General features: G+C 34.2%; 1 protein-coding gene and 1 long non-coding RNA gene across 10 annotated transcripts in view; one reads left to right on the plus strand and one right to left on the minus strand.

Annotated features, from left to right (window-relative positions):
* KCNT2 (potassium sodium-activated channel subfamily T member 2) overlaps positions 1–16,439 on the plus strand; it is a 364,447-nt gene that overhangs the window by 118,940 nt on the left and 229,068 nt on the right. For all 9 annotated transcript variants that reach the window (XR_009254514.1, XR_009254515.1, XM_058702129.1 and 6 more), the window contains exons 5-8: positions 210–269; positions 9,904–9,978; positions 11,502–11,585; positions 15,174–15,268. Coding sequence is in view for 7 of the 9 variants with exons in the window: in XM_058702129.1 (XP_058558112.1) it covers positions 210–269; positions 9,904–9,978; positions 11,502–11,585; positions 15,174–15,268 (314 nt within the window). In the remaining 2 variants the exon portion in view is untranslated. The remainder of the gene's footprint in view (positions 1–209; positions 270–9,903; positions 9,979–11,501; positions 11,586–15,173; positions 15,269–16,439) is intronic.
* The window catches only part of LOC131496508 (uncharacterized), a 43,763-nt gene that overhangs the window by 19,873 nt on the left and 7,451 nt on the right, over positions 1–16,439 (minus strand). The window contains exons 2-3 of the long non-coding RNA XR_009254516.1: positions 15,786–15,955; positions 8,776–8,845 (exon numbers count right to left, since the gene is read on the minus strand). This is a non-coding gene — a long non-coding RNA (uncharacterized LOC131496508). The remainder of the gene's footprint in view (positions 1–8,775; positions 8,846–15,785; positions 15,956–16,439) is intronic.

The following is a 16,439-nucleotide window of genomic DNA, read 5'->3' on the forward strand; positions in this document are numbered from 1 at the left end:
TAGTGCTGGGAATAGTTTGCAACCTCACGTGTCTATGGAAGTTAAAGTGCCACATAATACCTCCTTACATCTATATCTGGATATTCTACAAATATGTGTATACAGATACATATGCATATATGCAAATATTTGTAAGGTAAGTACTACAATCATAAATATATATATTTAATTCTGTTGCATTTTCTCATTAAAGTACTTTTTTTTTCCAGGTTTCAGTGGCATTGATAAGTCTATTTGAAACAATACTACTTGGTTACCTCAGTTATAAGGTAAGTTATTTTAATTAGAAGTTTTCTTTTGATAGAACACATTACTAGCATTTACCCAGTATTCCTTTATTTATAATTTGCACCCTGGGGATAAAGCAAGTTCTCCTTAAGCCTCTGTAATTATTTTGGGCTGCTGTAGTATGTGATAAGAATCTGTAGTTATATAGTAATATTTTCCTTGGTGGCTTGAAAATATTTCACTAATTCCTGTGGGCTAATTACCTATTATATACATGCTCATATGAGGCAAGCAAATGGAATGGGTTGGCTTTTAATTGTTCCTAATCTCTTTTCCTCATCTGTATAAAAAATATTGAGGGAGCAAAAATATGTCTGTTAGGAATTATTTTAATGATTTCTCTTCATTTTTGGTGAAGGTTTGTTTGGCTGAAACAATTTAACAAATACTTATTTGGTGAAGAGCTCTATACTGTGCATTGTTCTTCTCTCATTGAGTTTCCATATAGAAAGGGGGATATATAGGAGAAAATTATACAGACAATAATAATACAAAACAGAATACGAGGTACTTTCAGTGAGGTGCAAATAAAGTCCTATGGGGATAGAGAGATGGCATATCATAGGATGAAAAGAAAATACTTGACTGATTTAAGCAGAGTCCTTGAATCAGTGATTCCAATAAGGAAAGATGAAAAGGCAAGACACTAAGGATTTATAGAATTAGCAAAGGCATAAAAGAAGTAATGTGCATATAAAATTGGAAGAAGAATAAATAAGTTTGGGCAGAATTTTGGGACATTTGGGAAAATATTGGTTGGAAAAATTTGGCACAATATTGTGAGGGCCTTGTATAGCAACATATAATGGGAATTTGATGGAGGATGTTGAGCATGAGAGTTCTGTAATTGTAATTAGTTTTAGGAGTATTAGTTCGGAACATCTGTGCAGCACAGTTCAGAGAGACATCGCACTAAGGCCATGTGCTCAATTAAGACACGATTGCAGAAAGGAAGACTGGGAGTGAGGTTTTAGCTGGGTGAAAGAAATAGACAGAGGTGACATAAGATGAAATATAAAGGTAGAAACTAAAGAAATCATCATCTGTTTGATTGAAAAGTGGAGGAAAAGATAAAGTCACGTATCGCTTTAACATATTTTAAACTCAAATGGCTGGGAACATGGCAGTAAAACTAAGAAAAATTACATCAAGAAAAAAATCAGATTGGGGTCAAGATAGATGGAATAATGACAATCGTTTTAGAAATGATGAATTTGAGGTGATCATGGACAAATAGGTAGTCATTCTCAACTAAAAATGAGAATCTGGAACATAGAGATTTAAGATGTGGAAGTCATTTTCACAGAGATAGTGGAGGAAGCATACGAGTTTATTAAGTATGGGATAACAATGAGGGAGAAGCTAAGGCTCATTTGATGGAGATGCTTACACTGTGGTTGCTGGAAGAAGAACAGAATAATCAGGGAAGACGGAGACATAGACAAGAAAGGCAGAAAGACTTCAGAATGGCTGTCATACTCATCACTAACCTTCAGTTCACATTTTCTGCATGTACTGTATCATCAAGTGTACTACTAAAGGTTATGTTTTGGGGGAACTCTTATGTACCATATCAACTGCTTTCTCACTTTTTAAGACATAGGATTTTAAAGATAACATTTGTTAGACTACTTTTAATCCTAAATTTCGAGCTAGATACCTTTACAAACTCACCTTTTCCTGTGGCTTTATTAAAAAATATTGTCCTTAACTCCATCTGAAGAAAATAATGCTGATATCTGATGAGGTGAGATTGGTGAATTAGAAAGTATAGAAAAAAAAAAAGAATGTGTGCTTTCCAAAAAATATAGATGGGTTGATTTAGTATTTGTGAGAAAAAATTGGGTGTTAGAAATTCTAAGGAAGAAAAGTGTTCTCTGAAAGCATTGGAATTACCAGTTTAGTAAGAAGTTTGAGAAAAGGTCATTGGATTTACGGTTTAGAAAATCATTTGCTATTCACCTGTAGGAAAAAATTTCAGGGTTGTACAATTGAGAGTAAAAAGCATTAAATGAAGAATGTTGATTGGGGTAGGAGCTCCCTAGAAGTGGTCAAATGAGGCAGAGAAGATTGCCAGTGACGGAAAAAAATCTGTATCATTTAGAGAAAGTAGGTAGAGGGGACCAGAAAAAAATGATAGACAAAGCAAGTTTCATGCAAAGTAAGAATAAGCTGGATTAGGAACCTGAGGTCTACTGATTCACTTTGGATACATTCCATTCTTTTCTGAGAGCACAGAAAATGGAAAATGATGCACGAAAAAATATTTTGAAGCTAGAGAAGGGAACCTGAGAGACCTTACATGTAGGTAGTCGCTCATCCTTAAATGACCTAATTACTCACTCAATGATGAATTGTTTAGACTAAGATGTTGAGGAAGATCTTTTAATGGCTTATAAATATATCTTTTTGTCAAAATAGGTGCTCTAGAAACATATACTGATTGAAAAATCTGGATTTTGTATACCTAGAAGAGCAAAATACAAATCAAGTGAATTAATATCCAAGATTGTATCTCCGAAGTTACTTATTATTCAAGTACGTGATGAAAGTCGAATGTAATATACAAAAAATGACATGCTGAAAAATTAGGCACATGGGTGTTTTTGGTAAATGTATTAAACCTCTTCCACTGGTTCTAGAGTGTGTACAGATATATAACTGGCTAAAATATTAATCTACATTTGTGAATGTATTTTCTCTAAATTCTAGCCAAAAGGTAACATGAAATTAACTTTGGTGCTTAATGAAACTCCTAGCCCTAATCTAAAAAGTCATTTAAAAAACACAAACAGATTCAAGATAATTTTCCATTATAATCATATGATGTTGACATTTGTAATTAATTAATTCCTGCCATTTATAAGATGAGAGCAAAGCATTATGAGACCTAGTGGCATTATAAGAACTAGATGATATATAATATTTCCCTTCCGACCTTCATAAACACTAATGGCTTAGATGGTGGAGAGGTAGATGATAGTTGAGTTTTGTGTGTTTCAAAGAAGCAAAGGATAAAAAGGAGTTACGTGATATTGGAAGGACAGGTTTCTATTAACTACCTCCTTTTTCCTCTCATAAATTCAGTCAAACTCATGGACTCTTTTTACCCCACCAACAGGCTGTTGGATAAAATATGTGAAATGAGTTAATTAACTGTTTGGTAACTATAATTGGTAACTGTTTATGGCCTATAACTAAGGCAAATTTGGATAGCAGAATCTCAATTGAGTTCCTCCTCTCAAATTAGATTTTTAAGAAAAATTATAGACAGGTAGGCAGAAATAGATGTTGCCTTAGAAGTGTACATATTCCCAGTATTGTTCTGGGATATGTTACATTCTCAAATATCTATTAATAGCAAATCAATATTTATTTTTCTAAAATTTCTTTACTTCTATATATGCAGATAATGTGAATATTTATAGATAATATACATGTGCACATATAGTATTTAAAAATAAACTTAATATAGTATTCTGTAAGCACTTTATAATTCTTGAAATTAAGCATTCTAAAATAAACACGACTTAATCCTTAACAATTAAAATAGTTTAAAGTATTATGGAGACTGCAGTTTTTTCTTTTTCTTTTCTTTTTTTTTTTTAACATTTATTTATTTTTGAGACAGAGAGAGACAGAGCATGAACGGGGGAGGGTCAGAGAGAGGGAGACACAGAATCTGAAACAGGCTCCAGGCTCTGAGCTGTCAGCCCAGAGCCCGATGCGGGGCTCCAACTCACGGACCGTGAGATCATGACCTGAGCCGAAGTCGGCCGCTTAACCGACTGAGCCACCCAGGCGCCCCAAGACTGCAGTTTTTTTAAAAACAAAGTGTATGTTGAGGTTAGTGGATAATTTTAAAAGTCCCTGACATCACCTTATTTTGTCCTCTATCCTACAGAAGTGCAGGTCTGTGCTTAAACATCATCCCATTCATGTTTATAGCTACTTGGCAGAACAGCCCCAGGATCTCTCAGCAGTAAAGTTCTTATTCTTCTGTTACCATAAATACCCTCTATGTCTTTATCAACTGCCTTCAAAATAGAACTCTATTTATACATACACATTCATTAAATCATAAGGAAATGAAAACAAACTCCAGCATAATTTCCAAAATTCTGCAAACAAAAATCCAACATACCTAGAAGGCTTGTATTAAATCTACAGTTCTTTTTCCTATAATCACTTGATGAAGAACAATGGTTTGAGATTGTCACACCATGATGAGCTCCTTTTTGGTCAGGAACAAAGGGTTGGACAAAGGAAAGGACTTTTAGATGCTGATGATTCTGCTTACAATACCATGGAAATGGTAAATCTAAATATTGTTCAGTTTACATTTAGAAATACAAAATAAGGCTACCATAGGATTACTACACTATTTTAATTTCATCGAAGGAAGATAAGTTAACAGCCTTTTTAGTTATGTATTTTAAATATAGGTATTGTTAATATTGAAGAAGAAAGTGTTTTTAAAAAGTCTCTTGGTATGCTGGGCTAACGATTTAATTACCATACATCTTATAATTTTTTAAGTGCTTTTTGGAGGTACTTAGAAATAGTTACAAACTTCCATTTTCCTTTATGATAAAAATAAAAACCTAAATTACCTATTTTCCTCCATTTTTATTAAGGAAAATGATGTCCATACCAAATAATGTAGAATGGTTGGATTAATGTTTATTTATATTTTACTGAATTCTTTCAATAAAAGGAACACAGTTTTACACACTTAGAACAGATAAAGAAAGCTACCTGAGACATTTTTTTTTGGAGGGTGCCTGGGTGGCTCAGTTGGTTAAGTGGCAGACTTTGGCGTAGGTCATGATTTCATGGTTCGTGGGTTCGAGCTCTGCATTGGGCCCTGTGCTGACAGCTCAGAGCCTGGAGCCTACTTTGGATTCTGTGTCTCCCTTTCTCTCTGTCTCTGTCTTGCTCACAGTCTCTCTCTATCTCTCAAAAAATGAATAAAAATGTTAAAAAATTAAAAAAAAAATTTTTTTTTTTAAGAAGTTATCTTTTGAGGGCGGGTGTGCCTGGCTGGCTCAGTTGGTAGAGTGTACAACTTTTAATCTCAGGGTCGTGAGTTCAAGCCCCACATTGACCATGGAGCCTAATTTAAAAAATAAAAATAAAAATAAAATAAAATAAATTATTTTTTGGAAGAATACATGCCTATTACCTCCTTTGTGAAAATAAGATTAAATGAAAAAGTATTTAACATAATTTTGAAGGACATTTTGGATTTTATTTTATGCTTCTCTACATAATGTCATTCTATAGATACATTTTTTTCACAATAATTGTTTTTATCATGTGGATTTTTATAACCATAGTTAGGTTCCCTAACACTCAGTGTAACTTGGGAATACTTTCTATATTGTTTTTTCATTAGCTAATTTTAGGGGAGATATTTATTCATGTATCTCTCAGTTCAGGAGAAAACCTGAGATCTTAGAATTAAACCTAGTAAATACAATAAAAAGACATGCATTATTTTTAGCAATGAGTATATTGCCTCACTGTATAATTTTAGATCATGAAAATTAGCCTTGGAGGGAAGATTATTCATTTTCAGGGGATTGGCACATTAGGTGTGCCTTTAGAAAAATAATCTAGGTAATGTGGTAGGTGAATCGGAATGGGACAAGAATGAAGGGAAGGAGACCAGCTAGGAGCCTCAACCAGATCAAAGAGGGGGAATGAGTTAGAGTAAGAACTAAGCAAACTCAGTATCTATTTATGAATCAGGAGATCTTATTGACCAATTATACTTAGGTAGATTGGGGGAAGGAAGATGTTAATAGTTTCTCCAGGATTTTTGGTTTGTGTTACTGGGGAACCAATCAGGGCAAAAATCATAAATTTTACTTCTAGACATTTTACACACAAGGTACCATTGAGGCTTCTGTATGAAGCAGTGGCTTAAATAGTGGAAATGAAACAGAATCTCAGAGATACAATATTGATCTGGGCTAGAGATACAGCTTTGGAAGTCATTGGTTTATTATTGAAAACAAGTTGACTTTGAAACAGACCAAACTACCTGAGATAGGTTTGTAGCCAAGTACTCTTAAAATACTTTCCTGCAGAAATTTTCCATTGGAACTCTGTGGTTACAAGTTAAACAACTAATGTATAACTATATTCAGGTAGGCTTCAAATAATAAAATCCTTTCAAGCATTTCCATTTGTATCCAATAGAAAGAAATACAAACACTTAAGTTGAAAATATAACACAGGGGCACCTGGGAGGCTCACTCAATTAAGTGTCTGACTATAGTTCAGGTCATGATCTCCTGGTTTGTGAGTTTGAGCCCACGTTGGGCTCTCTGCTGCCAGCGCAAAACCCACTTTGGATCCTCTGTCCCCCCCTCTCTCTGTCCCCACCCCATCCTCTAGTGTGCACACTCTCTGTGCTAGCTCTCTATCTCTTTCCCTCTCTCTCAAAAGTAAATACACATTAAAAAAAATAACACAATATACCAAGAGGGGGAAGAACATTTATAAAATATTTGGGAGTATAATTTATTCATTAACATGAGCCCTAACAGGCATAGAAACAAATAGTTGTATAAAATGTTACAAACTCTTGTCAGGAGAGTAGTGGTAAAGGCATGGAGAGTACGGCATTCCAAGCAGAGGGAGAAGTATGAGCAAAGTTATAAAATTATGAAATATCCTACCATGTTCAGAGAATTGTATAAAGTTCAGTGTGGATGAATCTGTGGTTGAATTCAAGATGGAAATAGGAGTATAGTAGGTTCGAACCAGACCAGTAATCAGATTTAAGTTCCAGATTATGAACTTACATATAATATAAGGAGTAGTTTGGTTGTTACTATGTTGGCAATGACATTTTAGAATGAATACTTTGCCTTTAATATAGAAGATAAATCGGAAATTAATTAAGTCAGATACCAGTTATGAGAGTTTTTTTAAATGAGGAAAAAAATTATAAAATAAAATTGAAGTATTACAAATGGAAATGAAGCAAACCATCAGAGATAGGAAAGATTTTTGCTGGGGCACCTGGGTGGCTCAGTCGGTTAAGCATCTGACTTCGGCTCACGTCATGATCTCGTGGTTCTTGAGTTTGAGCCGCACATTGAGCTCTGTGCTATTGGTGCAGTCCTCTGTCTCCCTCACTCTCTGCCCCTCCCCCCACTCATGCGTGAGCATGCTCTCTGTCTCTCTCTTTCTCTCTCAGAAATAAATGAACATTTAAAAAAAGAAATGACTTTTTACAAGAAAAAGGTTTTTTATTTACTATGAACCAAGTTTTTCCAAAGAGTGTCTCACAGCTATGAGAACTGATATAATCCTGCTGTGCCTTAATAGACATAGCTTTCCATATCACCAGTGGTAACTATTTTCAGACTCTTTCTTTTGTTGATTACATCATTCCCTTTCCCCGTGAACAATCATTAACACCAAAGAGAGGTATACAATCAGTAGTAAAAATACACCAAGGACAGAATAAGCCAAATGTTTAGCATTCTGGAAACTGAGCCATGTAAAAGACTGATGAATGAAATGGTGATATTAACCTGCGCGCGTGTGCGCGCGCGCGCGCGCACACACACACACACACACACACACACACACACACACAATCGTGACATAATTAAGATCAGTTATAACTGGTTTATTAAATATGTCTGACTTATTGCAAGTAAGAAAGGCCTCTAGTTTTCCTATACTTTTTGAAATCCTCACATCCTCCTGATCCATGCTGATCAGATGATATCTCAGACAGATCTCAGAGCTTTTCTAGTCTCTTCAATCACAAGGCAGATTCGTTTTAGTATTTAAGAAGTTATGGCCAATTTATATAAACATTAAAATTCTCATCCACGTTAAGGCTTTATCTAGTCCTTGGCTCAGACCTGTGTGGGACAGGGAATCATTGTGGAGGCCGTCTGCTGTTTTCACTTCCTCTCTTATTTGAGGCTGCTGATTCTGGTCCCACCAGGGCTGAGGAGGCACAGGGAGTGGGGTGAAGTCAGCTTCTGGGATGCAGGTGCCTGACTGACACAAGTGTAGTCTGATGTTGGGTTGTCCTGCATGGCAGATACAAGTAGGGCTTTTGTGGTCTTCCTCAGGCCTTTGGCTGAAGGCCTTGGATGCCTCAGTGCCTCTGGCTGGACTAAACGCCTCAGGTCGTCATCTGTTGAGGTCTCGCTTCCCATGCAAGTATAGTCTTCCCGAGTATAAACTCCTTTAAAATGGCCATACGTTTTATTCTTTAGAGCCTATATCTCGTTCCCAGAAAACAAGTACCTTTGTTTTAGAATTGGCAAAATTGTGACTTGCTCTCATTTCAGCCCTCTTTCTTTTTGCACTGTTTTCTCTTCATGTTTAGATGTTTTAGGCATTAGCCAAATACAGTTTCTATGTGTGAGTCAGGCTCTTTAAGTGGCTCTCTTGAGCCCTTCTCACTTAGCTTGAAGTAATGAGAGAAGCTCCAAAGCACCACTTAACCTCTCTGTATGGAGGGCTTCTCATTGCTCCCATTTCTTCCACCTGCTCCCTCTACCGCTTTTTATGTAGCCTGGAGATGGTAATGAACGAAATACAGGAAAACTTAGTACCTAATATTTGAGTACATGGACATTAGCCAACCTAGAACCTTGCTTTGTGATGTAGAAGTATTTTGTATCACTTTAATGTTTTAAGCCTTTGGGACTTCAAGGATAATTAAGAAAGACTCCCCATCTTGAAGCCAGTGTTATAAAATAATTGAAAATTACAGAAACCCAGATTTCCAATTGCGTTTTAATATGGAGATCTCTTTATAGAAGAATAAGCTGCTTTAGGGCATTCAGAGTTGTTTTTCATCGGACACCATTTAAGAAAGAGCCAGTGATTAACCTGTTTATGTCAGAGTCAGCTTTATGGGTGTTTAATATGTGCATTTGCACAGTGTTAAAGATTTAGAAGGACCTGCTCTTATTTTAATACTCTTATGTCACCTTCTGGAAATTGTTAATAGACTGTTAACAAGAGATCCTGAATTTTCATTGTGCACTAGGCCCCACAAATTATGTTGCCAATTTTTATTAATATCGTTGTACTATGTGTGTCGGGAGATTAGAATCTAGATGATTGAAAAAGCCCTTCTTTTTACATTTTATCGATATAAAACCATTGTTAATACCAATAAACATTAACAAGTGTATGTGTTTATAGACTATTTAATATGCTTTACAGTTTGTGAATATAATTCACATAGTAAAAACATTAAGATTGAATCACTTTTTACTGATCCTGTAGGTTCTTTGATATTTGTTTTATTTTTACTAGTAACCTTTCTTCCATGAAATAGTGTATGATCAAAATGTGTTGTGTACAATATTCAAGAATTGCTATAAATGTTTGCTTTATTTCTTAAACTTACCACAAAATTGAGAGAGTACAATTACACTTAGAAAAATACTCTTTAAAAGTTATTGCTATATCTTTATAAAATGATTTGGTATTCTGTTAATGTAAGCATCCTTGCTAGAGAAATTCTGAGTGCTGTCTTTTTTCCCCCTTTAATGGGATTCAGTATAGTTGACTGGGATTCAGTATAATTGACTTTCATTTTTATTTATTCTTTCTTGGAAGGGAAACATCTGGGAACAGATTTTACGAATACCCTTCATCTTGGAAATAATTAATGCAGTTCCCTTCATTATCTCAGTAAGTCCTAAAAGCATCTTTAAAATAAATAATTTTGTTATTGGACTTAAGTCTTTAAATCTAAATACTAATATATAATATATTAGTTCCAATAAATGATTTTGGGCTTTGGTTAGAATCATGGTATTACAATTAAGTAGTAAAATCAGTTCGATAACTGGATTGTGAAATTAAATGAAAACTAATGAGATTTAGTGCAATAGCAAAATAAAACACTTTTTAGACATATATGCTCTAGATGTGCCATTTAAACAGGTGTGGGTATTATCTAGACAGAGTAGAAATTAATCATTCCACTTCTTGTGTGTATTATGGACTTAAAAAAAAAGAAACTAACAAAAAGCAGAATGAGACCTGTAAATATAGAGAACTGATGCTTGCTGGCAAGGGTGGGGGGGTGGTCTGGGCAAATTGCTTGAAGGGGAGTGGGATGCAGGCTTCCAATTATAGAATAAATAAATCATGGGAATAAAAAGCACAGTATAAGAAATGCAATCAATGATACTGCAATAGTGATACAACAGGACAGATGATAGCTATACTTAATGGTGAACATAGCTTAATGTATAAACTTGTCAAATCACTAAGTTGTACACCTGAAAGTCATGTAACATTGTGGGTCAACTATACTCAGATTAAAAAAAAGATATCAAACATTTATAAAAGTTTCTCATACTGAGAACATATTTATTTCTAGCTTAAACACAATTATTTTACTATGTTCAATTCTCTTGTTAATAAGAAAGTTGCCAATAGCCAGACAGCTAGCAATTTTTGCTTCTTTACCAAAATACAGTGGAGTACCAATTCTATGAAGATCCTGCTCAGTTGCAGCCCCATAAACACGTAACCAGCACTTTCCCATTGCAAAATTAGGTTTCAATCTCCATTTCATAGAGTTATGATAATGTCTGTTGGGAATATGCTTTGCAACACTTTATTTGAGTTTTATTTGCAAAATTATGAAGTAAGAAAATATTATCTAAAGCAGTTGCTTACTTCTGATAATTATTTTACTTTTAGTGATTTATCTAGAGGAACAACCGGAACGAGATTAAATGACAGGCTACCTAACTATAATCCAATTGAATATGGTTCCCAATGTCACTTAAAATGTTTGAATCTGAAGAGAGTAAGTGGTAATGTTGAGCAAAAGGAAACCTTCTCTTCTTACTCCTACTTTCCCCCTCAAGTGGTAGGGAAGAGAGAGGTGATGTCTGTTGTAAACTGTCACACTGAAAGATTTAATGGTAGAATTACCATAGTTGTAGCTGGTATTCAGTGGGAGCTTATTATTTCCTTTCTGCTTCTACAATAATTCCCAAAGAAGTTTTCCGTAAGAAAGATGATAAATGCAAAGATCATATCTTCTCCTCGCATTTCATTCATGAGTTTAAAGTATTTGTCACATTTAAAAAATTATATGTCCTTTAATCACTTTTTTCCTGTTTTACATTTATTTTCAATTTGCTGTCTATGATTTTTGCTTTGAGATAAAAGTTTAGCTCTGGTTTGTTTTTCAGATCTTCTGGCCCTCCTTAAGGAATCTGTTTGTTCCAGTCTTTCTAAACTGTTGGCTTGCCAAACATGCCTTGGAAAATATGATTGTAAGTATGACAGTGAAGTGCAAATACAAAACTATTTTCAACCCTCCATTATTTCTTAAATCCTTTTGATGCTCAGACTAAACAGAGAGAGAAGATGATTTGAAGTCTTAGTCTTGTACTTCCACACTCTTCCTCCCTATAGTAGAAACTCATACTATTGTGATTTATTCAGGTATAACTAAATTTCTAAATGTCTTATTTTTAAACTTCTTTTAAATTAATTTAGTATTTTAGTAATAGTTTCATTTAAATGTTTATGAAAATGAAAAAGTTTTGGTAAAATACTTTCAAATAATGAAAGTGATATGTTGTATTAACATTGAAGCTAATACACCCTAAGTTTGCTTGTATCCTAATTCAAGATGACAACTTTTTAAATGCCCATATTGCCAAGTCACTGCCTTTGTAAGGCCCTTTGAACTGGTAAACAAAAATCATTCAGATTTTCTAAATATCACCAAACCAAAGCTACCTGCTATTTGGACAACAAATTAACCAGTCTTGTGAAGAGGAATAACCTTCCTAGGCAATCTGTTGATATATAATGGGAGTCCTTGTTTTAAGGATTTAGGAGGTGATGTCAGACTGCTCTTTTTTTTTAATGTTTATTTATTTTTTGAGAGAGAGAGAGAGAGGATGAGCAGGGGAGGGCCAGAGAGAGAAGGAGAGAGAGAATCCCAAGTAGGCTCTGCCCTATAGCACAGAGCCTGATGAGGGGCTCAATCTCATGAACCATGAGATCATAATCTGAGCAGAAATCAAGAGTCAGAAGCTTAACTGTCTGAGTCACCCAGGAGCCCCAGATGTCAGACTGTTCTTAGCTGTAGGTTTTCTCACATTCCATAAAAATATGTGAGATTTTGTGAGGTTCTGTATTGAAGCTGGAAACCCTTCATTTAAAGTCATCCTTTTAGATTTTGTTGGGTTGGGTTGTGAGTGGGATATTAGAAGGGAGAAAGAGAAGGAGAAGTAAGAGATTCAGAACTCAAGAGTTGTGCCACGGTTGGATTTTGCTGAAGGCTGACCCTGTGTGGAGGGACTGATTTATAACTATGAGCAAAATGTGTTTACTGTAGGCTTCAATATAAGTGAGCCGTGAGACATTTTCTCTTTAGTCATCAATTCTATAAATGCTAATATGAGTCTACTATGTGCCAAGCACTGTGATATGATAGCTAATGATTTAACTTTCTTCATCTTCAAAACGGAACAGAAGTACTTACATTACAGACTTGCAATGAGAATTAAATAAAATTACATATATGTATAAACATATATATGTGTGTGTGTTTATATGTATAAAATATTGTATCTGGCACAAACATAGTCAGGGCTCAATATTGTTAATTTTGCTTCATTGAAATTAAATTTGTTCTGAAGCAGACTTGTTTTATTTTAAATGTTTTTTTTAAAAAGAAATGAACATGAAGTTTTAGCCAAAGGAATATTTGGAATAACATTTAAGTATTCTCAACCGAATGAATGTTTCCAAACATTGAGTAACAACTGGAGTCTCATGAAAATACATGAGCAAACAGTAGGGGAATGTGGCCTGTGAAGTGGTTTGAATAAACATTGGGCTGTCTTATCTGTCCCCTCCCCCCCAAAAAAACCCAAAAAACATTTTTTCACTAAATATATTTTGCCCAAATTGTTAATGAAAAAAATACACCATGAAAAAATAAATCTCATTTTACTAATTTGTGTTATTAGTTGGTGGAAAAAAAAATAACCTAACCACGGGAGGAATCATTAGTCAATCATTGAGAGCAAAAGTAGTGCTTTGTAATATTAAGTTAGGATTCATTTTCCACTGTATTTCTATATTTTGCTTCTCCTTTCACTGCTACATTTTTAGTTTTTCTGCTCATTAACCCTCTGTCAAAAAGAAAGTAAGGAATGAGAGGTAAAATTGTAACCAGCTTATTTTTTTTTGTTTTCATAACAGTTTTGGTTAAATATGTGGTAGAAGAAGATAAAGTAATGTCTTGTTGAGATTTTATATTGGTGAATTGATTTATTTCAAGCAATACCGACTTTAAGATGGTTAAAAGTTTATTATAAAATTTTTGAGATGAACAGAAAACTATAAAGTAAATTATGAAAACCTATAAATCTATCAGACTTTATATCCTCCTAATATTTTCTATGAAAAACATGCATACCTATCATATATGAAATTATATGTTCAATTTTATAATTTGAATTAAAAAAATTTTTTAATGTTTATTTTTGAGACAGAGACAGAGCATGAGCAGGGCAGAGACAGAGAGAGGAGACACAGAATCCAAAGCAGGCTCAGCTCCTGAGCTGTTAGCATAGAGCCTGATGAAGGGCTCTAACTCACGAACTGTAGATCATAACCAGAGCTGAAGTTGGATGCTTAACTGACTGAGTCACCCAGGAGCCCATGAATTTTGTTTTTATAGTGCCCAATTTCCTATATCACTAAATACTTTTTTCAAATCATTAAAAAAACTTTTTTAATGTTTATTAAGTTTTGAGAGAGAGAGAGCATGAGGGTGGGAGGGGCAGAGAGAGAAGGAGACACAGAATCTGAAGCAGGCTCCAGGCTAATGGGCTATCAGTACAGAGCCCAGTGCGTAGGAGCCGAAGTTGGACACTTTGGTTGGACACCAACTGAGCCACCCAGGCACCCCCTTTTTAAATCGTTTTTAATGGCTGCATCTAAATCTGTTATATAGTTTTGATCAGTTAATCATTTTGTATTGCATATTTTAGTTACTTTAATAGTAATGAGCATTTGTTATTTCATATAAGTATTATAATTTTGTAATAAAGGTGAACATATGTTAATATTGATTTTTATCTCTGATTATTTTCATGTGGTCAATTTTTAGAAATTATGTGATTGAATAAATACTCACTAAATTAATGAATGAATGTATGAAATAAAAAGGACAGGGCTGTGACCTAAATCACCTTCAAGACATTTTATAACAAAGTACATAGGCAGTATCATATGTGAGTGCTCATATTTTGTATCTTAAACAACACTGGGTATATATTCTTTAATGTCTTTCAGATGGAAAGATTAAAAAGCATATCTTGACTTCAACTTTATATTAATGAAGTTAAACTTAAAAAATTTTGTTCATTGGCTATTTAGCCTTTGATTTTTATGATAGATTGCATGGCATATTTCATGTTATTTTTTGTGATTCAGAGAATGAGATGTGATTGTAGCTTGACCTACTTACTGCTTTCCCCTAAATTGAATATATTGTTTTCTGATCTTTTAAAGTTAGAATTTTCCATAAGAGATCGTGCTTATCATGGAGGGCTGTGGGAGTCAGTGCAACATCTCTGTAGATGTTGGTAAGGCAAGTAACTGAAATTTGGTGCTTTGGTGGTCCCCCATAGTATTATGTTTGTCATATGAATGCTAAGGTAAGTTACATTTAGACCTAGGCAAAAATGAAGATATGTTGCTATATCCATTTAAAGTATATGTATCAAGTGTGCACAAGATAGCTAAAATATAATACATAGTAATAAATGTAGTGAAACTCATGGATATTTAGTATTTTCAAAATTAAAATATGCTTTTTTTTGGTTTTATTTTAGAATGATCTGCACAGAGCCATACAGCGTACCCAGTCTGCAATGTTTAATCAAGTTTTGATTTTAATATCTACATTACTATGCCTTATCTTCACTTGGTAAGATTATACATATCATTTTTATTGTTTCATTTAATTATAGTTTTTAAATATTATATATCATTTGAAATGAGTTGGCTAAAATAGATATTCTCTACAAATGTAAAGGATCACCTACAGAATTAAAAGTAAAATCTCTCCTTCAGCCTTACAGAAAAACCAAGAAAGCACGTCTGTCATTTGGTATTGATATTTACTGCAACTTTGACATTTTCCCAAATGCTGTAAACAACCAAATCACAAGAATTTGCACTGCATGCAGTAGTTGTCAAACAAGAAATTTTCTTTCAAACTGCTGACTTGGAGGTGCCCTTATCTTTCTTACAATCTTCAAAGCAGAAACACTGTTGAGAAAACTGTCATTACCCATCACTGTCTCTGCCTGTGCCTTCTCTCCGTGATGTTTCAGTACGCAGTCAGGCAGAAAGCAAGGGCAGATGTCCTGCCAGTGCAATGCAAGACCTGGTTCTTTGCTTTGTTATAGAAAACAGGTATTTCTTTTTCTGGAAAGTCTCACCTTGATGATTGTAAAGTAATCCAGTGGGAAATGGTGCGCTGCACATATGGACTCATGTAGATCCCTAAGTGGAGGGAAAAAATGTGAAAATCAAAAAATGAGGTAGAATAATATATCAGTTACAGGAGTCTTAAATATTATGTGTAATGGTGCTCTGTCCTGGATTTGACCTATTCAGAAAGAGAAAAAGCTAATTAGGAAGTACAAAATAAGAAGAATGCCTTCATGTGCTAGTACAATGAATCAGATATACATAGAGCTATAGGTGTACGTGGGTAAACATAGGTTGAGATAGATAGGCATAGTAGTACTTTGTGTCAGTAGTTTGCAGTGCCTATCTCTATTAACTGGATTTAAAATGTTTTATTGCATACTTTATATCTTAAAAAATAAACATATTTTAAGAGACTTAATGTCTGTAGATACAAACTATCTCTCTAAACTTGACACAAAGCTATCTTATCATTTAAACCTTTTTTACTGTTCACAAATTGTTTTTATTGTTCACCTCGTAAACACCTACCTGCATAAATATGAAATATTAAGAGTAATGATTTCCCTCTAAAGTCACTAAAAATTCTTAATTTTAAGATAATGACATCATATAAATAGTTTAAGAGGGTTTTTTTGTTTTGTTTGTTTTACCTAAGGAAA

The sequence above is a fragment of the Neofelis nebulosa genome, chromosome 15 (assembly GCF_028018385.1).
Source record: "Neofelis nebulosa isolate mNeoNeb1 chromosome 15, mNeoNeb1.pri, whole genome shotgun sequence".
Taxonomy (NCBI): Eukaryota; Metazoa; Chordata; class Mammalia; order Carnivora; family Felidae; genus Neofelis; species Neofelis nebulosa.